A 27644-nucleotide genomic window follows, 5' to 3' on the forward strand; every position below is an offset into this window, starting at 1 on the left:
AAATAAAAGGTGACCTAAAAAGAACTTTTAAAAATTTGGACTTGTGCCTTTTTTTTTTTTTTTGCTTCTTCATGAACTCAGTGAGAGCTGCTGGGAGCTCAGCTCCATTGAAAAATCAGGCCCCTTATTTAGGTGCCTCTACATGGACATAGGACCCTAATTTAGACATCCACTTTTGGAACTTCTACCCCCCACACACACACGTGAGCTCACTGTACACAGTTAGAACCGTCTTCCTTGTCAACTTCTGGAATACAATATTTCAACTACTTGATAGTTCAAATGCACATTACATCTGCCATCAAATTTTCACAAATATTTATATACAACACTTGAGCTCATTTCACACTTATTGCTTAAGAGAAGTTTGCACAGCAGCTGCACACTTATGTGATGGTGGCAATCTTCTGGCCACTGGATTTTGACAGCCCTATATATAACTCCAGTACCTGGGAATCCATGACAAATTACACTAACGGGGGCATACATTTCAAATATTGACTGATGTTTTAATGATAGAGCCCGAGTCCTTATTAGGCTTGTAGTCACATGAGTTAGGATTATCCAACATCCCCCACTGAGGCTTTCTGTGGGTTCATTTCAGTACAAACCCTGTCCGTCCCCCTCATGGTCTTCCTGGCCACCCCAGTAACGGAGACTTCAAGTTAATTTTTCCTTCTTTTTCTGCAGCCATGAAAACCCAACTCAAATCACCTGGCTACTCCTATGGAAAAACAGAATTCCTGGCCTTACACTGCCCCTCTGCCAAGCAAGGTAATTGGACTCTTGACAGTGAGCTCAGGCATCCCCATACAAGTCCTAGGGCAGGTCTACACTATGGCAGGGATCTATGCTGAGATCGACCCACCGGCAGTCGATTTAGCGGGTCTAGTAAAGACCCGCCAAATCAACTGCAGATCGCTCTCCAGTCGACCCCTGCACTCTACCTCCCACCCCCCACCCCCAACGAGAAGAGTAAGGTAAGTCAACGGGATGCAGTGTAGATCCCACGGTAAGTCAACCTTAGGTACATCGACTACAGCTACATTATTCACGTAGCTGGAGTTGCGTAGAATAGGTCGACTTACCGCGGTAGTGTAGACATAGCCCTAGAATAAGGCCTGTTCTTTGCCAGCTGATATAAGGAAAGAATGCTATTCAGCCAAGGAATCTTTACTGATGTTTTCTGTCTCACCTGCAGTCTGGCTTGATGTACAGATGATGTTCAACGGGCGTTACAGCAGAAAACTCACACCAATGGAACGACCTCTGCAGCTTCAATGCTAGATTGCAGAGATCTGCAGAAAAGCAGCAATGGTGTGAAGAGTTCTGAAGTTATTTACTTGCTGTAAATAAATGAAGCCAGCAAGAGCATGAAGCCCTTTGGCAGAAGAGACGCGGGGGACAATCTGACAGCCACCTGGCCAAAGTTTTCAAATAGACAAACTTTTAAGATGAGTGGCTGAGTCTGTCCCCAAATCTAGCTGTTCTGGATCGAAATAATTAAGGTATGGAACAGAAACTCCCCCAGTGTGCCCTAGCAATGATATTTAAAGTTCCGTACACCTCACAGAAATGCTTCTGTCTCTCCCTTTGCTATAGAGCCAAGATTTACGAACACCAGTGACTTGGCAAAGTATGACAGGTTCATTCATTCACAGAGCTCTACACTGGTAACAATTCAGAGATGGGAAATCTCAGCCCTAAGTCGAAGTAAGTGTGTAAGAGTGCTCAGACATGTCACTGGAGGGAAAAATTATACTACTTAACTCAATGCTTATTAAACTCAGCCAATCAGAAGCTTGGAACCTCCTAAAGGTTTTTGTTTTTTTTTGGTAGCAGGAGCCACTTTTCTTTTGCTTGGGTCACCATCATTAATGTAAGTATCCTCAACCCAAAGCAACTGTCAGAGACAACAGAACGTAGTTCTGATCCGACCAGCAGAACCAGAACTCTTGCTGGATTTGATTCAGGTGCAGATGTCAGTGTTCCACAACAGTATCCTGTGTGGAGCGTGCACCACACAAGAGAAATCCTTCTTCTAAACAATTCTCTCATGCCTTTCCGATCAGATTCTGCTTCTCATTCAGTCATGCACACTTGTTTGTTAGGAAGCTGCCTCATTTCACTCACCTTTTAAAATATGTAGAAAAAAAATCTAATCATAGAACTAAAATATGCTAGGATGCAACATGCAATGCATGTAGGAGAACTGCAGCATCTCAGTATTGAAAATGCATAATAGCTTATAGAAATCTTACTGGTTTCCTTAAAAAAGGGGATCTTGTTAGCATTAGTCATTTGCAGACACAGACTATTACTTCTTAAGCACTAAGATTAAATTTAAAATTCCACCTCTCTATTCCTACTGAAAATTCCCAACACACTGCATTGCAATACGGAACACACTTATGATCTATAGTACCCAGTTTGCTACTAGGAACCCCACTGTGTTCTACAAGAGACACAGCCAACCTATTTAGGTTAAAAATTGTAACTTAAAGGGGCTGTTTATGAGGTGGGGAATGTTCCCAGGATTTCACATAACTATTTAGGTTATACTTAAAAAATGTGAGTTTCTACATTCACTGACCTAACTTTTTTTTTTTTTTTAAAAGGTTATCACAATATAACAACGTAATATGCAACAAGAGTTTCCCTGCTGTTCTACAGCAGCACCAGCTGATCATCAAATGCTTTCCCCAAGAGGTGAGCCTATTTCTACTGACTGAGGATGCTTGGGGTAAAAAGCACAGCCATGTTTTGGTGGGGCTGACTCGTAAGTGCTGAACAATGCAATGTTTGGCCAAGGGAGAGAGAGAAAATTGGTTGGGTTGAAATGGATACAACTGGTTGGGTTGAAAGGCTTTTATTTTCAACCCTCAGATCCAGTAAAATAAGATGAAGAGTTAAAAAAAGGTACATAAGCAGCTCTTAAAGAAGCTGCCAAGGTCCCTTGGCGTTCTTTTGGTTAACAAAAATGAAGGTATTAAAAGCATAAAAGCTGAAAAAAGAGCTGAACTAAGCTCATTTGAATGCCCCTCTGAACAAGCCTTCCAAGAAAGAGAGACTGTTACAGCAATGCTCTCAACAAGAGTGTCAACCTAGACTCCCTAAAAACTGCAGATTGGTGGGAGAGGGGCTCAGTATTTGTTTTCTAGGGGTTCCAACTGCATCAGACTGACGGACAACCGATTCAAATCTCATTAGACAACGGATACAAGTAAATAAAACCTCCTTCAACCCCTAGGCTACTTCATCGCACTAGATACAGTACCCTCAGTAGTGCCACTTTTGCCATATCGTTACTGGGTGTTTCACTAGCTGATTTTAAAACAGACTTAAAATTCATTTTTTCTTCGTTTACACATCCACAAAATAAGACAGCTTTTCACCTCTACACAAATGGAGCAGGAACAAAAAGGAGTTACCTATTGGGGACTGAGCTAAGGCACTAAAACTGCAGCAGGTGATGAACCAAGAAACCCACATCGATGGTACTCTTCATTAAATTGCCTTATTAAAAAACAAAACAAAAAAAAAGGAAAAAAGGTTTCTTTTTAGAAAAGGACGAGATAATACAATATTACTGTATCCCTGGTTTTTTTTAAACATTATTTTGCTGTTCTCCCAGAGAGATTTGCTTCAGTTATTAACGTCACATGAGCTGTTTCCAAAGCAAAGTTTGGTGAAACACAGGCAGAGTTGTCTGAACAACTTTGGCTCATCCTGGACTCTCCTTGGAAGCCTTCTTTTATTTATATTTTCCTCGTGAATTTCCAAAAAGTTGTCTCTCTTTTCTCCTTTTTGGCATGATACTAAAGTCAATGATCCAACAGCCTTCCCTCAGAATCGATAGATGGCAGCTCTTCCATGTGTGTCGCTAAGATGGTCTTGTTGTCATCACAGCTTCATAAATATTGATGGCTGGCTCTGCTTTTGCACTATGTCACTGAGGGGAAAGACACTAGAGATGGCTACATCCACTATACCTTGGCAAAGTTCTGCATAAAGTTTCCTAGAAGAAAAGAGAAAAATCAGAATGAAATATTTTAACAGGGAAAGAGTAACACGTTGAACATTCTTTACCCTCATTCAAGTTTTCCCAGCAGCAGTTATACAGTCTTGCCATTAGTATAAATACCCCTTTCCCTTCTAGCTTCTTCTCTCACCACCCTGGAGGCTGCTCATCCCTTTTACTATACTTCTCCCTCCATCTAAGCAAAGATGGAATCGTAAATCCATGCCTTCTAGTAGCTATTGCAATGGACTACAGGATCACATTAGTGGGTAGTTCTACGTTTATTTAATGTCAGAACAGATTATAGAACAAAAGCAGTAGAGACTTAATTTGAAACATTAAACTGAAACACAAGACTTTTTTGGGGGGGAAAAACTACTGATCTTCATAATTACGTGAGACTCAAATTATTGTGTAGCACACTGAATTAATCCTATTTATAAAAGAAAATGTTCCTGCCAAACCTACGGTAGGTATTAATCCTGGCCTTAGATACAGATGTGCAGCTCAAATCGAAGCCAGTGGGACTTTCTCATGTTTATCTGAGAGCAGAATTCCACCCTAAATCATGAGATACGTAGACTCCACTAATTCTGCAGTAGTAAGAAAACCTAGCAAAAAGAGCTCCATGTCATGTGCTTTCAGGTCTCCTCATCTGATACAAAATGGGCAGAGAAGAGTAAAGCCGATTTGGTGGCGATCTCTGCTGCCAAAAGTAAACCCCAATTCAGGGACCATGTCAGTCCTGCAGAAGACACCTAGCACATTTGTGGAAGAGTCCAGAGCAGGTGCACCCCCCCATCCCAGTCACGTAATTCTGATGCCTCAGTATTGCAAAGAAACAGGGCAGTAGGATGCAACAGCAAATGGGGTTTGCTGGTGTGGCACTGCACAGGGATTTCAGCTGTTTGGCAGAGTTAGTTGTGCTTCGTCACAGTAAGTTTCATGAAGCTGGTATTCATCAACATACATTATCAGCACCAGCCAAGGGGCATTGTCAACAGAGATCAAGGTAGGCTCATTCCAAAGGGGGTAGAGAATAATGGAAAAGTAAATCAACCTAAGATCAGTCTAGTATAATTGTTCTCTCTCTCTTACACACAGTTTATGAAACACACACAATTTCTCCAAGCATCAAACTCAAAACCAATGATATTCTGAGCAGCGTTTTGCTGTTTTTACAAAATAAATTTAAAAAAGGGGACAAACTAATCTCTGGCATAGCAACAATGGACTTTGTTCAACTAGGCCTACCTTCTGATGAGAGGAGGAGCCTTATCTGTCGGGCAACGTGAGACAGAACAACCAGATAGACTTCAGTCTAGTGAACAGCATCAATATTTGATAAGGTATTTTAACTTAGCATGAGCTACACAGCTAAGACTGCCCAGGTTAGACAGCTCTAGACTTTCCTATATTTACTGACATAGGATGCTGTGGCACTATCAATACATCTAGTGTCAGTTAGTTACAATACTAGTAGCTGAAAGTCTGGGCTGCTGGATGGGTGTAATTCGTAAAGTCACATGTGTAAAAAAGCAGAAAGTGTCTGAGAACATAAAAATTGGACAGTGATAGACTGCAAAATCCGGTGACAATTGAACCTGGTTATATTCTGAAGAGCTCTCATCCGTGCTTGTAGCAGTGCCCATCGCTTCACACTGACTCTACAAAGATAACAGGCTTCAGGGTGACAGAGTGACATTCCTGGATCTTATAGATTGCATACAAGGACTGACGAACGACTGCCATGTTGATGGAATATTCATCTGTTTCAATAATGCAGATTTTTTTCTTCATCCCTGGTGACTGTCACTGTCCTAAAACAAATAAGGCAATTTCTGTTGAAGATGTACTGTAACGGGGCTGGAGATAACAGAGGCTGATATGTTTTTTCCTACCAAGGCCTTCTTTACCAGAATTAACAAGGTCTTTTCACCTGTGCAACTGGCTCAGCATACCTTCAGCTTCCAGATTCTCTCTCCTGCACTGCTTTCAGTAGATGATTTCTGTATCAAATCTGACATTTTATGAAAGTGCGAGTCTTTCTCCCAGCCATGATGTGAGATGGATTTCTGGCAAGCATTCTGTGTTCTCTTTCATTTCTAATGGATCCTTAGCCCTCTGGGTGCCCGTTTTTAAAAAATGCTAGAAGACGAGAACCTTCCACACTTTTTAGCCATCTTGATAGTTGTAAATTAAAACACAAAACATGCCTTTGGTTAAGTATTTCATTTTTTAAATTAAAGGTTCCACACCCCACACCTGTACATTCTCTCACTCTTTTGGCTTCTGTGTCAATTCTACATCCTACATCCTTTTCTGAATAGCATCGGTTCTTGCTGCAATATTAATACAAGTTCTCTGTTTTAATGCAGAATGCCCAGTGTTGTCTCTAGTTGTGTTGATTTCCTTAGCTCTCAAGAATCGTTTCCTATAAGCCTATCTCTGTGGCTGGGCCTTATGCAGTACTCTCTGCAGAAACAGAAGCCCCTAGCAAGTGAAAAGGCTGACCGCCAAACCCTAGTTGTGCTGCTCCTTTCCGGATATGGCCTCTCAAACCAGAGAGGAAAGATGAACTTCCTTGGAAAGGGTTCTGCAGTTGAGTGCAATGACAAGAGAGATTCTCCAGAGGTTCATGTTTGAACCCAGATCACCCTCTTCACTAGGGTTTTATCATAGGGCTTCTAATTTAAGCCAGTTTGACACCAACTTGCCAAAGAGTCTCAGACTGCATGGATAGAACGCACTGAATAAACGGAACTTGTTTCCCCAGAGCTCCCTGCCCTGGTCAGCCCAACCTCCTCCTCTCTCTCCCTGCTCTGGGAGTAACACACCTCTCTGATACAGCGTTGAGTCTAAACAGGCTCATCTGCACCCAGCTCCCATCGGAGTGTGCTTTCCTGAGCTGCCTCTGAACCCCGGCAGGGAATTCACTCCCAAAGCCACAGGCTGTCGTTTGGCTCCGTGAGCTTTCCTCCATGGTCACCACCACAGCAGCCAGGAGCCACCCAAAGAGCTGGGCAGCCTATCACAGGCAGTTTCTGAAGGAGAGCTCCGGAGTCAGGAGCCCAACGCGTCTGCTCCTCTACCACCACATGCCTCACATGCAAAATATTTACACTTCTTTCCAGAAACTCACATGCGCAAGTTCAACCAACCCCTGGCAGATCTAGTTGTTGGCATTACAGGGGCATCTTTTCACTAGGGTGATTGGTTCTTGAACACCTTTGCAAAGGCATTGATGCAACATGGATCTGTCTTCAACATCTGAGATGCAGCTCTACACAACGGATTTACTTTCCAGGTCTATTTGAGATATTTATTATAGCCAATGAGAAACCAATCCCACATTTACATGGATTTAGGCTCCCCTATATCTCTTTCATAGAATGGCAGGGTAGGGATGAAATACACTGTCTTGTCTGAAGTATGAAGAGCATATATTCTTTAGATTGCTCTTCAAAACCACATTCCTACAGAGCAACTGCTAGCATTTGCAGGCCCACTGCATCAGCAACACACTCTTTTGAAGGATTACAACTGGATTTTCCTCATCTTGGCATGCAACACTTGTTTGTGAGCACTGGGACCAAAAGGTCAAGAGCATACAGCTGCACCAACAACAGGGAATGGGCAGGCGCTCCAGAAGCACCAGTGGGAGCAGAGTGAAGCGACAGAGTTCTCTATGCAACATTAAATTAAACCTGTTCCTCTCCACTGTTCCACTGAGAGAGGCTGCTGATTTGTTCATGAAAATATATTGCTTAATATTGGGGTAGTTATATTACTTGGACAATTGAATGTCACCCAAAAGTGCCTTTTACCCAAGTTTCTCAGTTTTTTTTTTTTTAAACAAACATTGGATTCTTCCTGTCAATCACAAAATTTTAGAAATTTCTCTCACACACAAAAAACACCAGTGGAAAAAACCCAGGAAAGGTTTTATGAAATGAAACCAAAGCACGTGTATTATTTGAATATAAACCTTCAGCTATTGTCCAAAAAAAAAAAAAAAAAAAAAAAAACACCACACAAAAACCCCCCCTTCCAATTCTATAATTCAACAAAATGTAAGAACATAATCATTGAGTCTGTCCCTAGTCTACTAGGTAGGCCCACAACAATTTTGCAGCTTTCCGTAGAAGCCAATACATTTCCCCCAAATTGTTTGCTTTTCCAGCACTTAGCCTATTACACTTATGACCAAACCAGTCCCAGAGGATTAAACAGACGTTCAATTGATGCTGATCTGATTCAGGTCCTTGAAAAGCTGACTGTTCTGTCATCTGTGATTTTGCTTCTACAGTTTTTTCCACCATTTTGATGCAATGAACTATGGAGCAAATCCTCCTTCACAAACAGATTTGGGGTAGAAATCTGGATCTTCAACTTAAAATGCTACAAGGAGCGAACTCAGGATCATACTCCAACCAGCATGATTCAAGCACTTCTTCTTGTCCTGGGCTCCACCTATGCCCTTATGTTGGAGATCTGTCTATTGCTTAGCCAGCATGACTGATTCTGTAGCTTCTCTGAATCATTTTAAAATCTGGTCCTTGTGTGGTTGCAGTTCTTTGTTAAGTTAGGTCAAACCAAATTTCCCTGGATACCATGCCAGTAGTGTCAGCCACCTGTAATCTGTCAAGTCCTTTCAAAACCATCCTCAATTGCTTTTGTAAGTTTAGTGCCTCTTTATAGAGCCCTTGTGATGCAGAAGCCAAGCTGTATTTTGATCAAAGTTCTCCTCATTTTCAAGTTCCAACACTTTTAGGAGTTGGATGCACATATAGATACACAATCTTCCTGATTGTTCCACTACTATTGCATCCATCCTCCTTTTTTCAACCAACCAAGAGGATGATGGTGGCTGTGGAAGAAGTTTTGAACCACAACATGCACTAGAACTGTGGTGGGCCTTACTTCTTTCTCAGTGAGGTATAAGCAGTGTGCTGAATGCCCACACTGTACATAAGAAGTTTAGGATGACTGCATCTCTGAAAATTCTCATATTTTTATGCTCAGTGCAAGCAAATGGCTAAGATTTCTCTCCCATATTTCACCCCCTGCTTTCTTGGATGGCACCTTCACCCACATGGACACAATATTCTTTGTTTTTTTCTTTGCAGCTGTAAATACCTATTGACTGGTTGCTTGAGACTCTTGATTGAGCCATCAGCACTGTTGCTTAGAAGAAGTAAATGGCTGAGAAGATGCAATAGTAGCGGACGGAGGTTTCTTTATTGATTATCTTGGTCTCTTGGCCAGAGGTTCAGATGGTCTGTGATAGAGACCTATTAAATCTCCTCTTATTTTCAGTATTATAAATTCCAAGAGATCTCAGTGGGGCTCTCGACTTCTTTAAATTGTGTAGAGAAGCATCTTTGAAATCCACAAGGAGCTTACAACCGTCAAAGGGGAGGTCTTCAATGGCACTCTGAACCTCTCTCGGAAAGCCCAACATCTGCAGCCAAGACACTGTTCTCATGACCACTGCAGTGGATATAGACCATTCTGCAGTGTCTGCCACATCTAAGGAGGCCTGGAGCAATGTCTTTGCTAGAAGCTGAGCCTCTTAAATAGTGCCTTGAAACTGGTCATGATGTTCCTCTGGCACATGCTCAATGAGGGAATTCAATTTGTTAGAATTGAAGTAAAGTGCTCATGTTGTGCACCACTAAAGGTGATTTTGTTATTGGCATAAAGGAAGCATCCTGCCTTCTTATCAAGTTAAAGTACACGCATTTCAGGTTGTTTTTAATGCACAATCATCAATTGCTCTATGCTATTTATTGGCTGTCAGAAAAGGAGAAATTGCTCCTGAACGGAACCAATGGTGAAGAGCTGCTGGAAGGCCTGGGACAGAGACTTAAATGATCACTGCATCTACCTTTTGGTGACAGCATCAAAGAAGTCTCACTTCCAGGATCATACTCATCAGCGTTCTTCTCTTACACTTCAATAAGACATAGTTTCATTCAATGGTACATTTGCTCTTGAAGAGTCTGAAGAAACTGATTTTCTGCATGGTTAGAGATGAGCACAAATTCTTTCTATCCTTCTACTTCACAATTCTTGACAATGTTAATATTTTGCTTTAGAAGAATAATCTGTTTTCATTATTACAATTCATTCAATTGATTGTTTCCTTACCACCTCTTTCAACATTATCCTTCTTACGTTGGGTATATACCAAGTATCAGTGCGTGAAATCAGTCAATTCTAATCACCGCACTCATAGTATTGACCAGCAGCTTTCACACCCGTTATAGCTGAAATGAGAAACAGCCCCCTACTGCACACTACACACAAGGCTGGTAAAGCTGAAAAATAGCATAAGCTAGCCAGATTTGATATAAAGCCAGGTTATCAGATGCTCTGCCAACCTTCCAGAAGTTCCTAAATTTAGGCCACATCTAGACTACGGGTACTACAGTGGCACAACTATGGCATTGTAGCTGTGCCACTGTAGTGCCCCAGTGTATGTGCTTCCTACAGTGATGGAAGGGGTTTCTGCGTTGCTATGGGAACTCCACCCCCACAAGGATTGGTAGCTAGGTCAACAGAGGCAGTTCTCCATTGACCTACCTGTCTCTACACCTGGGGCTAGGTGTGCATAGCTGTGGTGCTCAGGGGTGCAGATTTTTCACACCTCTGAGCGCTGTATCTATGTTGACCTAACTTGAAAGTCAAGGCCAGTTCTTAGTAAACCAAGTCCCTGAACAGTTTACATCTCCATCCACTAACCTCTCCACCATCCAGTGACAGTCAGTACCACCCACTAGCCACACCCCTCTTAATCACCAATGACTCTGCCCATTCCCTTTCCCCCACTAATCTTCAATTCCACAATTTCTACTTGTTTCCCACAGGTATAAAAAGAACCAAAAACGCTTCTAAGTTCCATTTACATTTTCACAAATAGAGTTTTCATTCACAGATTGAAACTGGCGCTAGATACTTGTCATATGAAAAAAGCTCTGCTGCTCAAGTCCAGGAGTGGGCATCTCAGCCTTTGGACTGGCCCACACTACTGCTGTGGAAAAGCCACCGGTATGAAGGGCCTCTCCCAGTAAGTCCCTCCCTGACCATGCTGCTGCTGGGCTTGGAGAGAGGGATAACGACAAAGTTCCTACTGAGAAATAGTGTAAGTTACAGAAATTCAGCTGAGCAGAAACGTGCCTTCTGGCAGAGAGGCACAACTCTGGGGTGCCATGTGGCTGTAGCTACTGCAGCACTACAGCAAGGGGGAGCTCTCTCCAGCCCCACAGAACAGCAAGGGGCCTCCTCCTGGGGCGCATTTAAACCAGGGTCACCTAGACCGCCAAGCTTAGGGAGCAGCAGGCCACGTGTTGGAGGCAAGTATCTGGTCTCAGTTTCAGGAACAATAGCTTTCCACCAAGCAGAGAGGAAAGCGAACACCTTCTTCAGAACTACAGCAACAAGAGACCAGGTGTGCCGTGCCGTCGGTACACGGGAGCTACCATTTTATTACAGGAAGAGGATGCTCACTGTGCACAGGCAGGGGCCCCATTGACTTCGATTAGCCAGACCTTCAGTTCCTCATCTACCATGAAGTCAAAGCCGAAGAGCTGGAAACTCTGGTAGTGAAGGTGTTTGGTGCTGATTGCAGGCTCTATACACATAAGGCAGCTTCTGCAAAAGGAAAAAATGCAGGATCTGACTTAGCAGCCATAAACATTTAAGACCAGTAACTCTAGATTCCCGGAGCAGACACACAGCACAGAGATCAGAAGGGCACAGTGCAGTGGGAAAAGCAAATGGAAACAGGGGATCAGGAACAGACTTGTTCCTCATACTATTATTACTTTTTGCTATTGTGCCCAGCCAAAAATAAAAAAAAGATACTAAAAAAATCTGACTCATGCAAAAATATCTCTCCGTTTGCGCTAACTAAAGGCCTGATCCAAACCCCATTGAAGCCTTACCACGGATTTTATTGAGAGTTGGACCAGGACTGATTGTGGCAGGGACACTTCATAACACCACAGGCTTTAGAAAAAGAAAGAAATGCACAAGAGCACAAAGAAGATTTTAACACAACTCTTTACAAAACCTATCATTTAGCACAACTCTGAAGCAGCTCGACATGTTCCTGTGACACTCAACACATGTTTTCTGTGTTCTCCAACAACACAGAATGGCATAAAGCCAAAATCTGTTCAAAGAGTGATGCACAACAACAGAATACTAATCACGAGCCCGAGAAGTGCTCTCTTGTTATTTGCATGTAGAACAAGAGAACGACTATGGACACTAGACATGCAAGAGTGACCTCCCAGCAACATGGGTATGATCTAATTAACAACCTTTATCCATTATAATAGGATTTCTCTTTCAAGTAGACAGGCAGGATTATTATTCACCACGCAGGGCACTTTGACAAACTATCGAGTGTAGAGAATACAAATATATGTGTACGTATACATAAACTCCACACACACACTTGGATTTACTGACTAAAGAATAAACATTGTGCACACAATAAGCAGTCTGGGTTTTCATCAAGGCAAAGCAAAAGCATATTTGTAAGTGTAGTATAAGTCAGTGATGCAGGGGCCCTGGCCAGGGGGCTCCAACTAACATCAAGGAGGGTGGTATTGTTAAATTGCAATAAATCTAATTAAAGTTTACATTAAGTCTGAAGCAGGGTCCAGTATATGCAACAAAACTAGAGCCAATACTGTAAACCCTTACCAACTGAGCAGTCCCAAGGACTTCCATTGGGCTGCTCCCCAAGGCTACTCGTTTGAGCAAGGATTTGTAGGAGCAGGACTAGCTGCATCAGCTGCGGGAGAGGCATGCCTGATGCAATATCACACACTGCTCAAGTGCTCCTCTAGAACGATGCCCCCCGTTCAGAAAGAAAGGAGCGACGAGGGGGCCAGTTACAGCTCCCTGATCCACAAGCCCCAACTCTCCAGCCCGGCCGTTAGAGCTGCCTAGGGACACGCGATCGCATGCCAATGAGAACTGGAGGAGCACAGCTATGCTCTGCCCACCCCAATGCTGGAGGGAGGGGCAGTTGGCACAGGAGGGGACTAGGACAGCTTTGTGCCACTGAGAGCTTCCCCCACCAAGGAAAGTTAGGGCCAGATTCTAGCCCCTTTGTGCCACCTAAGCAGCACAAAGGGGTCAGGATGGGGGAAGTGCCTGTTATCTACCTCATTCCTTTCTACTGTACCTGACTGCCGCAGAGCCAGCTACAGCCAGCTAGTACCCAGAATCAGCGGAGGCTCTCATGGCAGTGGGTTGGGGTGGGTCTGGTGTATAAAAGGGGAGAGTGCAAGAGATATGCACAGCTCCTACCAAGCTTTCAGCTCCCTAGGATTCCCATGTGCAGCAATGTGGAAGGACAGCACGTAGACAAGTTGGGAGATCCAGCTCTGTGCAGCTCTCCCCCTGGGAGGGAACAAATGCAGAAAACACGGCAGACCCTGCTCCAGCTGCTGAGCTACAGACTTGCACCTCAGTGCCAAGTCATACTGAATCCAACCCAAGCGTAACACATGGCTTCACAAATCAGTCTAAGAGCAGTGAAACAGAGCGAAGGGTGAACCAGCCCACAGAAATGCAGCAGTTTGAAAGAGCTCTGCTGATTATCCGCTTGAGCGGGTGTCCAGAAAGGTCAGCTCGCGATGGAATGTCAAGCCGTGGTTCAGCAGCTGTAGGACAGGAACCAACTTGTTGTAAAAGGAAACCATACCAAGAGGAATGTCTTGAAATAGCTCCTATCATTTCTGAGGGAATGGGTTTAAATAGGATGTTATAATGAGCCTGCATCCTTATTCCTAGGCACATTACTGGAGCGTTCTAAATAGTGAAATATTTTAGATTACAAAATCAATATAAAAGCCTGAGATCACAGTACAGCCTTCTGCTTCCAGTTGGAATGACTTTCCTTCCCGGCTATGACATCATCCCAATCCTTCCATTGTATCTTTGTTCCTCTGAGAACACACAGGCTTAGGAACTGGGTCTATTCAGCCCAGGACCAGCTTTTCCAGAGAAAGGGGCAAGAAACCATATCTTGAGCAAATTATGGAATAACCTGGGAACAGCAATGATATTACCAGGGGAATCCACCAATAAGCCAATCTTACATCAATTAAAAAAAAACTAGTCAAAAGGACACTCAGTTTGTAATGTGAAACCCTTAAAAGTTAGGAAATGCCAATATTAAGGTTGCCCGTGCAACCCTCATTCAGCCCTCCTGTGCATATGATCAGGAACAGTCAACATGGATTCACCAAGGGCAAGTCATGCCTGACCAACCGGATTGCCTTCTATGACGAGATAACTGGCTCTGTGGATATGGGGAAAGCAGTGGACATGATGTACCTTGATTTTAGCAAAGCTTTTGACAGGGTCTCCCACAGTATTCTTGCCAGCAAGTTAAAAAAATATGGATTGGATGAATGGACTATAAGGTGGATAGAAGGCTAACTAGATCGTTGGGCTCAACAGGTAGTGATCAATGGCTCGATGTCTAGTTGGCAGTCGGTATCAAGCGGAGTGCCCCAAGGGTCGGTCGTGGGGCCGATTTTGTTCAACATCTTCATTAATGATCTGGATGATGGGATGGATTGCACCCTCAGCAAGTTCGCGGATGACACTAAGCTGTGGGTAGAGGTAGATACGCTGGAGGGTAGGGATAGGGACCAGAGTGACCTAGACAAATTGGAGGATTGGTCTAAAAGAAATCTGATGAGGTTCAACAAGGACAAGTGCGGAGTCCTGCACTTAGGAAGGAAGAATCCCATGCACTGCTACAGGCTGGGGACTGTCTGGCTAAGCGGCAGTTCTGCAGAAAAGGACCTGGGGATTACAGTGGACGAGAAGCTGGATACGAGTCAACAGTGTGCCCTTGTTGCCAAGAAGGCTAATGGCATATTGGGCTGCATTAGTAGGAGCATTGCCAGCAGATCGAGGGAAGTGATTATTCCCCTCTATTCGGCACTGGTGAGGTCACATCTCAAGTATTGCGTCCAGTTTTGGGCCCCCCATTACAGAAAGGATATGGAGGGAGAGAGTCCAGTGGAGGGCAATGAAAATGATCAGGGGGCTGGGGCACATGACTTATGAGGAGAGGCTGAGGGAACTGGGCTTATTTAGTCTGCAGAAGGGAAGAGTCAGGGGGGATTTGATAGCAGCCTTCAACTACCTGAAGGGGGGGGTCCAAAGAGGATGGAGCTCAGCTGTTCTCAGTGGTGGCAGATGACAGAACAAGGAGCAATGGTATCAAGTTGCAGTGGGGGAGGTCTAGGTTGGATATTAGTAAACACTTTCACTAGGAGGGTGGTGAAGCACTGGAATGGGTTCCCTAGAGCAGTGGTCTCCAAAGTGGGGTGCGCAAGAGGATCCTTAGGGGTGCGCGGCAGGAGGAGCACTTTTTTTTTTTTTTTGCTTCGTCCGAGCAGTTTTTTTTTCTTCTTCTTTTTGCTTCAGCAGTTCGGGCGGGAGTCCGAGCGGCTTTTTTTTTTGCGTCGGCAAAAATGGTAGAGCCGGCGTGGCAGGGGGTGCGTGCTCAAAATTTTTTTACTGATAGGGGTGCACGATCAAAAAAGTTTGGAGACCACTGGCCTAGAGAGGTGGTGGAATCTCCATCCTTACAGGTTTTTAAGGTCAGGCTTGACAAAGCCCTGGCTGGGATGATTTAGTTGGGGATTGGTCCTGCTTTGAGCAGGGGGTTCGACTAGATGACCTCCTGAGGTCTCTTCCAACCCTAATCTTCTAGGATTCTACAAGACAGTCTGTCATTAACATGATCACATTTTCCCCACAGGACCCTGCTTCATTCAGTACACAGGATGGAGCACTGAGTAAATGAAGCAACTCTTTGTTAGTTCTTTGTATCATCTCCACCCATAGCTCCTGATGATGTCTGTTTGAATTGTGAATGCTCAGCACCTCTGAAAATCAGGCCCCACTTGTCTCATGCATGCACCTAATCAGTAAGGCACCTGAAATTAGTGGAAACTTTGGTGAATTTTGGCTTACTCAGCTCTGTAAATATATGTACATATCTGAATAAGCTGAACAAGCAACAAAAAATAGCTCCATTCACCTTGTGGAAATTCCCTAGACTATACAAGCCCATAGGGTCAATTTCCTGCTTTGCCCCACACTTCCTATGTGACCTTGGGCAAGTCACTTAACCTCTCTGAGCCTCAGTTCCTTGTCTGTAACATGGGGATAATGATACTTTTGTCTGTCTCGTCTATTTAGACTGAGCTTTTTGGGGCAGGGTCTGTCCCTTACTGTGTGCATGTACAGTCCCTACCACAATGGGTCCTCAGTTCTGGCTGGTGTCTCTGGGTGTTATTGTAACACAAATAATGATCAACAAGTTACCTTATTATTTGTTTGATCTGCAATAACAGGCTACTTTCCAGTGTAATGTTCAAAGAACTCATCAGATACTGATTGAACTCCTCAAAGAACATTTCGTTCCCTTCTTCATACTTCCCATAGTTTTTAGAATATTCCTTCTGTATGCAGTGATTGGTCAAATGGCAGGTTTTGTCTTGGAAATTAGCACTATTGTATGGTTCTGAAGAGGTCCGCAGAACGCCTTCTCTGTAGAGGTAGATATTATATTGGTGGTCCACTAGAACCCAGCTTCTGAAAATTAGAAGAACACTAAATAGGGTTTGGGGTTTTTTTTAAGCCAGCATATGCACATAATCAAATGCACATAATCAGATTTATTAACAACACTTCACTCACCCCAATGCATTTTCTCTAATCTTTTTGAATAAGAATTGACAGGTAATCTAAGTATCAATAGAAAACGTTACCTAATATCAAACTTGCGATGGCCTGGCTCTAACAGCATAGGCTTTTCAAGGTATTTCTGAATCACATGCACTTGTCCTTGATCATCTATAAAGTTCAGAAGTTCAGTAGCCTCTGAAGAAATAAGAATTCCTTCACCTAACATGAAAAAAAGCAAAGGTAAAATAAAGCAAGTTTCACAGATATGATCAATGGAAATTATTTTTTTAAAGGATTTTGAAGTACACCAAAATATATGTAATGACATATGTTATTGGGTCTCTGAGTGCAGCAGATTTGGCACTGTGACCACGCTTGAGAATATGGAGGTAAAAACTTCTCTGGCTAATAAAGACTTTTGTCTAGGTACCCAGAGATGTCTAGGCTTCAAGACAACGGAAGAGTTTCAGCTATAAGAGTTACAGTTGAAAATAGACATTTAGATCTTGGGACATCTTTGTACTTAAGAGTCCGGATTGTCTGTGTGGTTGAGTCTTGTTTAAAATTTGTGCATTGTGGCTTCTACTGTTTTTCCTCAGGTTCTTTAACTACCAAACAGAATTCTTCCACAAGACCAATTAACAAAAGCTGTTTATCACGTACTTCTGGTGTTTCAGAGAACTTTTCTCAGACGCAATATACCATTCCAATGTACAGTAAAGACTGATTAAGACATCTCTATGGAGCAGAGAGATGGGAACTTCAACTCCACAACACACTGATCAGGGAAACCTCCAATACACAAAACCTCCCACAAAAATAACAGGAACACATCAATCATCATCATCATGTAGTTAGAGACGTCAGGCCTGACGTGACCTCCAGGGTAACCTAGTCTGACCTCCAGGCTTTATGTGCTGAATCCAGTTAATTTTTTCATATACTTGGCAATTATTCCATTGCCTGACTGGTCTCCCCGTCCCGAATTATTTTCCTATCATCTAGAATGCCTATCCTGCACACCTGAATACCTTTTAATTAATTAATTAATAATTATTTTTTTTTTTTTTTTAAATTAATGGAGATATCCCATCTCCTAGAACTGGAAGGGATCTTGAAAGGTCATCAAGTCCAGCCCCCTGCCTTCACTAGCAGGACCAAGTACTGATTTTGCCCCAGATCCCCAAGTGGCCCCCTCAAGGATTGAACTCACAACCCTGGGTTTAGCAGGCCAATGCTCAAACCACTGAGCCCTAAATCTAAGCTTTTCTGGTTTTGTTTGGGTTTTTAAAACAGCAATTTTCCTTTTAATAATAGAAGACTGAGGTTTATTAAATATTACATTCTTATTATTAATTATTATTATTATGTAATGTTAGGAGACTGGGTTTACCTAAGCATTTAGAGGACTTCCTTTTATTGTATAGAACAATTCTGGGAGAAGATATGAACCATTTTTGAAGATTATAAGAGTGCTCTGTATTCCATTTTAAATTTTCTCCTCTGGGTTCTGCTTCTGTGTGTCAAACACTTACAATTACATTTGTTTCAATAACTGACAAGATGGGGTCATGCCTGAAGCAGGAGACATTTATCATATTTAAGTAAAATGCTTTACAATTTTCCCCACTATAGCTACTCCCCAGATACAGGAGACGCTTTAGTTATTGCTTAAATCAGAGTTTTAAAATCAGCTAGTGACACTATAGGAGTACTTTTTGCTACAAAGATTAGATGGGAAGAAACATGTCCTTTTTTTTCCATTTTGATGAAACCAAGCCTTCTCCTCTTAGGTCATGTCTGAGGAATATGAATGACAGGACAGAGTGATAGAGGAACAGATGGTGTAAAGGACAATCTTCTGGAAGAATGCATCCACACTGATTTTCAGCGAGATGTTTTGATATACTTTGGAATCTCACTGTCCATTAATATGAATATATTTTACAGCCACCTTGCGCTGGAATGTATACAGTTTTAAAGCTTCCTTGTAGCATTACTTGGTAGCTTTTTTCCTACTATTGGATCAAAAGTCATTTGAGGTCTTGTATGTGACAAATTATGATTTTCCAGAGTAATTACTTGTCTTTATTAACAGTCATTAATCAATATGATTTTTATTCAAAGTACTGAGATTTTCCTCAGACTTGATATTTGTTACGGGGATTTCTGCAAAACCAAGTGGCTGGCTATTGTGGGTGGCTGAAAGGCCTCTGGGCTGGACCCAGGCTGCCATGAGTTGGCATAACTGCATTGTTTGACGGCATTACACTGACTGACATCAGCTGACAGTCTGGCCAGCTCTGTACCCGAGGTGAGCGGGTCCCCCAGGGAACCACAAGGGCTGAGACTTTTAGCTGCCCTATGAACACAAGCAGTAGTGATTTTGGGGGGGGAGGACTTGGTTTCATGTCTCCTACTCCAGCACATGCACATGTAGGAGAGCATCCATGTCCCTCTTCTCTTCCTCTCCTGCCCGTGGTTTCGGTCTCTGTTCTCTGTCCTTTCCTTGTTTCTGTTCTTGCCTCCCTTTGGTCTGGTCTCCAGCATCCCCTATTGCCAGCCACGAGCACCCAGACATCATGAGCCGGTGGGGAGAGCTGCCTGCCAGTGTCTGAGCCTTGCAGGGAACTCCCTGTGTGCGCGTGTTTCAGATTCAAAGTTCAGCCAGGAATGCAGGTGCCTCCCCAGCGGCTGCTTGGAGGGCAACCCCCCTGCCCCATTATCCTCCCAAAGCCTCTGGAACGGGAAGCTACCAGTCGATTCCTCTCCTTCCACCTTCCATATCACTGGCCTGAGAGACAGCAGTACAACAGACCCTATCACTATCCTGCCTCCCTTCCGGTTCCACTCATATTCTCCCCGTCTCCTGTCCTCCACCTGCCCCTATGATCATCTGTCCTCTCCGTAACTGTTATCTTCCCTGCCACTCATATTTCCCTGCACCCTTCCTACTCCCACACTCTTCTCCCACCCCCACCACTCTCCTCCTGCCCCCCACATTCCCTCATCCCCGCTCAGGCTCTCTGCCCATACCCCACATTACACTGGCTTTGTTACAGGACAGACCTCTTGTGCCTTGTCTCTTGCTGGGGTCTTCCCCACACAAAGAGCTCTGCTGGGGAGCAGTACTGGGTGTTTATGGCATCAGAGTGGTCATTGCTGGTCATTTATTCACCCGCCCAAATATCAGACAGAATGTGAAGGTTTGTACTTTTAATCTGTGCTGACGGTTCCCTAGGAGCAGAGAGGAGACCATAAAATGCCCCAGCCGGTGCAGAGAACAGAGTTTTTTGTGGTACTTATGTAAAGGCCTGCAGTGCAGAGCACACACTGCTGTTAAACAGGCATATTGCAACCCTGGCTAGACACGATGCAGGGAAAAGAAGCATCCTTCTATTTTTTTTAAATAACAAAAATCAAACAACAGGAACAGAAAAGAGTTGGAGCATCTCAGCAGGAAACAAACCTTTGGCACCGGCCGAGGATTTGGCTAGCCACACGTTCCCCTCCCCACTCTCCTTTCTCTTGTTGTAGGAGGCCAGGAACACTTCCCTTTCATCCGTCCTGGAGTTGTTTATAAGATGGCGAATTCCATTCTGTGCTGGAGCCACTGGAGTCTTTAGGTTAGTTGGATAAATCATATATGATTCTGGGAACCATGTGCAGGATTCTGATAACTCAGGGCTCGTCTTGATTAGCCTAGTTGAAGAAGATAAACCAGTCCATTAGCCTTGCTAATCCTAGAGCTCCCAAAATAATTTATACTTATTAAATGCAGGTTATCATTAATATGAGCCTTTTTCCTGGTAGCGAATATGGTTAATGCATATTCAACAATAATAATACTGTACTGTATATATTTCTATTCACTTGCTGAAAATAGTCCTCTCTTTAAAGCTGCTAGAAGAAAAAGTAGGACAAAATATTTTTCAAAAGCCAGCAAATATTGTAATACTATAAGACAGATTTGTGTAAATTCCTCTCTCTCCTAAAGATGTTTTTGTGCACTCATCTTTCTAAATAAACGTTGTTACAAATCATTGATCTAGATCTTTCTATTTTGTCTTTAATATATTTGCCTTTTATCATGAACTGGAGTCAAATATTCTGAAATAATAAATAAAAAATGGCTCCATATAGCTAGATATTGCACATTATCCGCACAGATCTTTCTGTTTTCATTGGGAATCTTGGGTCCTAACACAGAAGCCCCTGCAAAAATTGCTGTGCAATGGAACTCGATCAGGAAAGATGAGGTGATCAGAATGGTGAACTAGGCTAGTCAGAAAAGTCATTTTCTCCAAATGGGAGCTATATCTCCAATCCAAACCCACTGATATTAAAGGGAAATTTCCCATTGACTTGAGTGGGCTTTGGATTTTGTCACAATGGTTTTATTCAGAGTCACAGGTGATTTTTAAGCAATTAGAAGTGTTGGTGACCCCCGGGATTAAGAGGGAAAGTCAGCTACAGCTTTAGAAAAGACAGGCACTGACCCTAAAGCACAAACTATATAGAAATAATTTTGTGAATCTCAATGAATGGTCTTAAGTAATCTGCTCTCTGGCATTGGGTGATTGTTTACATCATATCTACATAGAAGGGCCTGGGATTTCGAGAAGGGATTTTTTAAACAAACGTAAACCATGCAGGCCCAAGGTGCACCATTGTATACAAATGATTATGATGGGCGGGCTACAGAATGATACTCCACATTATGTAAGTTAATGTAGGCCCTGCAGCCTGTCTCTTATTGTATGACAGTGAAGCCTTAAACAGTTTGAGCAGACCAGGAGCTTTGAAATGAACCTGCTGTAACTGAAGCAGAGTTCAGTCCTATTTTAATAAACCAACTCAATATTTCATCGCTTTAACAAATGGAAGCACAAGCACCACTCCTTGCAGGAGACATTGGCATTGCTGATGATGATGAAACTCGGTCTCTGAGTAGTCTCTTTTGAAAAAAGATGTCTCCTGGCATTCACTTGACCAAAGGATCTGGTTAGCTAGAGGCACATTAGTACTGCAAGTCTCTCTAAAAATGAACAGCAGAAATAGCAGATTGGAAGCAAGTTTTTAAAATATATCTACCGGGAGAGACAGATAATGTTGTAGTGGTTGTTTCTTTAGGTCCAAATTTTAGGAAACATCATCTGCTGCTCTTGCGTTCCCAACTTGACATGCAGCACCATTTGCAAGCGCAAATAACGGAATTACACACACAAATGCTGCTTGCCCATGAAAATCAGGTCCAGTATCTAGAAACTGAAATGCTTTTTGGGCACACAAATGACTGTGAAGAAAAAAAGCAGATGCAGCTTCTGAAGCTTGCCCAAGGGTCCCTGAACAGCAGGCCTTTAAAGGCAAAGGTTGGTGCTTTTTCTCAAGCATCACACGGAACGCACTTCGTATTTAGCTGCATTAGAAAAAACATTTCTGCCAACACACTAAAAGGTTTCAATGGAATCCTTACTTCACTAAGGAAGCTTTGCGACAAAGCTTGTCAGCTCCCCTGTAGTAATTTACCAGCTGTACAAGTCCAGGTTCATGACCTACAAGAGGAAAGGGAGAGTTAAAGAACAAACTTTTCAATTAAAAATAAAAAGGGGGCGGGGGGGGGAGAGAACAGATTGCTAAGGAATCCTAGGAAAAAAGAGAAAAATTAGACTTCTCTGTTATACAGTACCCCAGACAACCACGTGATGCTGACATTGGGCCCAGGTTGCATCATGAAGTGCACCTTACTTAGGCTTGACCATTCTAAGTTAGGTTTTACTATTTGTGGTGGTAAGTCATATATGCCTTATATACTTCCATATTCTAGTGCTGGTTGTCACTTGTACGTACTTGTATTCCGCAAATAGGTCTATTACCTAAATATCTGTAATGAACCAAACCTCCCCCCACTGTGACCCCACCTTGTCCTTACAATAGAGAGTAGCAATGTGTATTTGCTTAGAGTGCCTAAAAATCCTTTGTTCCCTGAGGTTCACCAGCTAGACAAGTGTCTGTAAGCATTACCCGCCCCCCTCCTCCCAGGTACAAATGGCAGGGGACACCCTTTGAGCATTTGGACTCAAGAAATAATGCAACAGCTCTACCTTATGTGTCTTGACAATTCAACTCAAATGATTACTTCTAAGAAATGTGCAGAATCTTTCATTTATTGGCTAGGCAACCTTGTTTTAATTTTCTTGGCTAGAAGTAAAGGGGTGGCTAACAATGACTCCTCTCCCAGCAGGAGAGCCAGGACAAAGCTGAAATATTGAAAATGCCCAGATTCAGAAGCAAGCCCTTTCCCCATTGCTGCCCTGTCATCGTGACTCAAGGAGTGCTCTACTCACAGCAGGTAGAGCTGAAGAGAGGCACCCCGCACTGAAGACATTGGCATCTTTTCTAACTGATTCAGAAAAAGGAAGAATCATCTGCTACACACAGAAGGGGCAAGGGTTTGATTTTGGGAGGCCAGACAGACAGCAGGGCACCCATTGGCAGTGCCCTGCTCTGCCTGAGCTCCCTATGACAGAGCGCAGGAGCTGGGAGCAGAAGCACAGGATTGGCTGCTACACAGACACTTCCATCTTCCCCCAACCCAACCCTGTGAGGAAGGGGCTGTTACTTCAGGACTAGTAGCCATTGTACTGGACCAGAATCCAAACTGGCTCCATGGGGGGGCGGATTCCACCCACATAGCACACCTGACCAGACTGGGCTAAGGGTTTGCCCCTAAGTGCACCCTTAGTTGCTCCACAAATTAGAGACTGTGCTGAACAGAAATGGCACCCAAAGCAGCTGGATGGACGAGCAGAGATTGGGAAGGGGCAGGGGTGGGTAGGTAATTCAATGAAAACCCTGAGGCACTCCAGCTGGACGTGCTTTAAAAGGAAGAGTATAAGACGCATGTTAGTTCCATGCATGGGAACTAGACGAACTCACACGCACTCGCAAAATAAGAAAGGGAAATACTCGTTTACTGGTTACTCTAAGTTGGTGGTTTTCAACGGTTTTTAATTTGCAGGCCCCTGAAATACTTCCAATGGAGGCGTGGATCCCTTTGGAACTATTAGAGACTGTCTGCTGACCCCCAGGGGTCTGCAGGCCACAGGTTGAAAACCACACTCTAGTTGTTCTAATGGCCACCCGAAAAACCAGTGAGTGACTGACATACGCGAGTAGCTTTTTAATCTTTACTAACCAGTTTCCCTGAAGCAAAAAATAAACAGAAAAGGAAAAGTGAATGCCGGGGATATTGGCTGTCGGATGGTCATTCAATAGGAGCTACTGTTGGAAGAACTGGAGATTATGTTCTAAGCTTATTACTGTATTCTTTAAAAGAAAGAGGAATCCATTATGCACATTTTATTGTGTTACTACTAGAAGAGGTTATTCTAGTGTTCTTTTTTGCCACTAAATTTGTACATACGCACTTTTAGATCCTTCGGTTAAAAGAACAGAGACAGGCAAAAAAGTGGTGGGGGGGACAGGAAAATACACAGCAAAATGCTGGAGGGAATGTCATGGCAAGGGGAACCAGTCCTACTGTTAGGGAACAGACGCAGGAGCTATTCCAGGAATATAGCCCCACATTCTTATTACAGGATTAGGGAGCTGTCCCGATTTACTGAAATGAAAGAGAGCGATTCCAGTTCAGAATAATCCTCCTGAAGGCAGCCAGGAAACATATTTCATTGCAATGGGGCAGATCCTTCTCATCAAGCACACACAGATCTCTCAACTTCTGAATGCTGCTCTCCCCAGGAGAAGGTTCTCCTCAGGATCAGCAATGACACTGCATCTGTTCTCATTCTTCAACCTCCCCCGGGATCCCGTACAACAGTGAATGCAGCCTAGGTCTGCCATCATTTCCCTTCCTCTCCCCCATAGTTTTAAGGCCAGAAGGGACCTCTGAGATCATCCAGTCTGACCTCCTGCTTAACACAGGCCAGAGAATTCCACCCACTGATTCCTGCATCCAGCTCAATGACTTGTGGTGGAGCTACAGCATATTTGTAGACAGGCCCATCTTAATTTCAAGACTCCAGATAACTGAAAATCTACCACTTGCCTTGGTAAATTGTACCATGGTTAATTACCACTTACTAATTTGTGCCTCATTTCCCCTCTGATTCTGGCTAGTTTCAGCCTTTGCCTGCTATATTAAAGAGCCCTCTACTATCAGATATCGTCTCTCCATGTAGGTAATGATTACTTTTCAGTGGAACACTCCCTCTGTGCTAAGGAATGACCCCCTTCAGGAGGGGAAGGAACTTCTAGGGGCAGTAGCATGGGTCCCTGGCAGAAATGCAAGGCTGTAAGAGAGGGGAAAGGAGGCCGTGAGCTGGTGCAGATGCAAAGGATCTCCATGCAGATGCCTCTGTTACCTTCAGAAGATCCCCTGGGATCTAGAGAGGGAGAGGTGATGAACTCTAGTCTACGGGAAATCTGCAAGAGGCTTGTGGAGTTTGCTCCCTCCTAGTTTTCTGGGGGGCGGCGGGGGGAGGAGAGAATGGGAGTGGTGGCACAGGGATGAGGAGAGGTCTGGCCATATGTCCTTCACAAATGACTCATCTTTTTTACATTAGGATATATATAAAAAATAAATCTTCAACAAAACACATTGCATATCCCATTTTGAGACCACTGTACTATTATTAAATTACTTTTAGCCCACAACTAAGCAGAACTCATTTTCTCCTGCGAGAAAACTTGTGATCATATGGGGAGCTGAATGATAAACTATGGGCATAGGTTTGTCATACAAACAGAGAGAGTTACATGTTATGTTAAATTTCCCCCCCCTTAAGCCATGTTTGAGTCAATCCTGATCCCAACCCCACCCTCAAGATTTCAGAAAAGGGTGAGGAAGTTCTCACCAAATGATACCAATCGTGGAAGTTCAAAAAGGTGAAAAATACCTCAAGATAAAGAAATGTTAGCTATTTCTTTAAGGGTCAGAGGGCTTCCTGGAGAAGGGAACATGTGGGGATTAAAGATAAAAGCAGAGTGAGTGTCTCCATCCTTTCACACTTTGGGGTTTGGGGGCCCCCTGAAATCATTCAAGAAAGGGAGGTTACATTTTGTAAGAACCAGTTGGCCTTGCTTTCCATATCAGACTAGGCAATATTTCAAATAGCAATTTGAATTCATAAACATTACGACATTTCAATTTAAAATTGCAGTTGAAAGAACAAAAATCTCTTGTCTCCAGCTGAAAATTGCAGATATCTCATAATATAGCATCATGTTGCTGAGATCTCTGATTCTAAGCATTCCTTTGTTCCTGTTTTCTAATATAAGATACTGCTATAAGCAGATTTCCTCTAAGATTCCATATTATAATGGAACAGAACCATAAAAACTAAAATGTTTAATGCAACATAGATGTAACCAGAAATGTTAATACAGCCCCCAATGACTAATTTCTACAATTGGGTAAATTAATCTTTAGATAATAAAAATGCTATATGTTTTAACAAAGGCTAACTTTAAAAATAAGAGCCATCACCAGAATATATCTTCAGCTATGCTGTTGTACTTCCAGAAGGCAAACCCTCTGCTACTGCTACTGCCATGCCAATGGCCAAGTCCCTCCCTTGTCGCAGCAGACAACACCCAAATCTACATTCTGCAGCACACACTAGTCACATAATAGTTTACATTTCCCAGTATGCAAAAGCATCAAAATGTACATCCCCACAAACATCAGACAACATCCTGTAATGGAAACAAATTACTTCACACTATTGATTAAACAATAAAAAGCACAGGTTCTGGCCCACTCCACACAAACAAGCATTAGCATGTTGCACTGAACACTGATAAAAACCAGCTGCTTTGCTGTGTTGTTCACTGGCCTTGTCCTGCCCGTACTGCTTTTTCTCTTACCCAGTCTCCCAAAGGGCAGTCTGTTCCTCTCCCCCAGCATCAGGTTAAATCTGGGGTTGTCTCTTTTCAGCCTCTTCCATTGTCCGGTGGACAGGAGTATTTTGGACACTTCAGCATAGATGCTGCTGTTTTCATCTCGTACCACAAAAGTGTACATCGTCCCATGAAACACTAGCAACTTACAGCACAAGCTTGGAGGCAGCGTGGTTTGCAGCTCACTAAAACACGTCTCCTCTACCCCTGATCCCACCCAAGCCGCTGGATTCAAACAAGGGAACGAGCGCAGCCAGGCATTTCTCTCGGCCAGGCGCCTCCAGGCGCAGGTTTATAATCCGTTCAGAAAGATCAAAATATTGATCCCCATGCAAACCCATAGGGGAGCCTGTGCCTGCCCCAGTCTCCAGCGAGCTCCCTGCTACGGCAATGGACGTTGGTCAGTCTCCTCAGGGCAGAGCCTCGCGCATTTCTCTACCCGCGCAGCACCCCCTGGAAGCTGCGGCGCCTCCTACATGGCCCCGGTCGGAGATCAGGGAGAGCCAGGATCTTCTCGGGCTCCTCATGCCCACAGCACCTGCAGCCCAACGTCCGCCCCCTGCCCGGGCGCGCCGCCTGGCTCACGGGCCCGGGATCCGGCCAGGAGCAGCGAGCCCGGCCCTTCCCCCCCGCGTCCCTGCCATGCCCGCGGCGAGCTCCGCCCCGCCCCGCCCCGCCGCGCGCTCGGGTCAGGGGGCGGGCCGGAGCTTCTCTGAGGGGGCGAGTTTCGGGGGGACCGGTGCCCAGCCGCGGGGCTCCCCTAACCCGTCACGGCGCTTCCCGCCTCGCTCAGAGCCCCGCCCTGCGCCGCTTATCCCCGGGCCGTGACCCCCGCTCGGGAAAGGGGCAGCGGTTTGGGGGGGTTTAGGGGGGATTGCGGCGCCCGCAGGCCCCGGCTGTGCTCGGCGCTGTACAAGCTGCCAGCCGGGCCGGGAGCGCCCAGAGCCGGGGTGCGCAGCGCGCA

The 27644-nt window shown here is 44.0% G+C and overlaps 1 protein-coding gene across 1 annotated transcript; it reads right to left on the minus strand.

Moving 5' to 3' along the window:
- Positions 1–26956, minus strand: TTL (tubulin tyrosine ligase). The gene is made up of 7 exons (XM_065401090.1): positions 26648–26956; positions 22236–22314; positions 20229–20461; positions 16843–16978; positions 16397–16666; positions 11534–11677; positions 1–4018 (listed from the first exon to the last, which is right to left on the minus strand). Exons 1-7 carry the CDS (start codon positions 26802–26804, stop codon positions 3904–3906), a joined length of 1134 nt encoding a protein of 377 aa, XP_065257162.1. The 5' UTR covers positions 26805–26956; the 3' UTR covers positions 1–3903.
- Positions 26957–27644: the final 688 nt, after the last annotated feature.

This window comes from Emys orbicularis, chromosome 3 (assembly GCF_028017835.1).
Source record: "Emys orbicularis isolate rEmyOrb1 chromosome 3, rEmyOrb1.hap1, whole genome shotgun sequence".
Lineage (NCBI taxonomy): Eukaryota > Metazoa > Chordata > Testudines > Emydidae > Emys > Emys orbicularis.

What these genes read in the sequence shown, in the direction of transcription:
- TTL (XM_065401090.1), bottom strand. Translation starts at nt 26,804, where the DNA reads ATGTACACTTTTGTGGTACGAGATGAAAACAGCAGCATCTATGCTGAA. An exon ending in CATCGCAAGTTTGATATTAG is followed by an intron (nt 16,667 to 16,842) that starts GTAACGTTTTCT and finishes TCTAATTTTCAG; the next exon opens with AAGCTGGGTTCTAGTGGACC. An exon ending in CAGATCAAACAAATAATAAG is followed by an intron (nt 11,678 to 16,396) that starts GTAACTTGTTGA and finishes TTCCTTTTGCAG; the next exon opens with AAGCTGCCTTATGTGTATAG.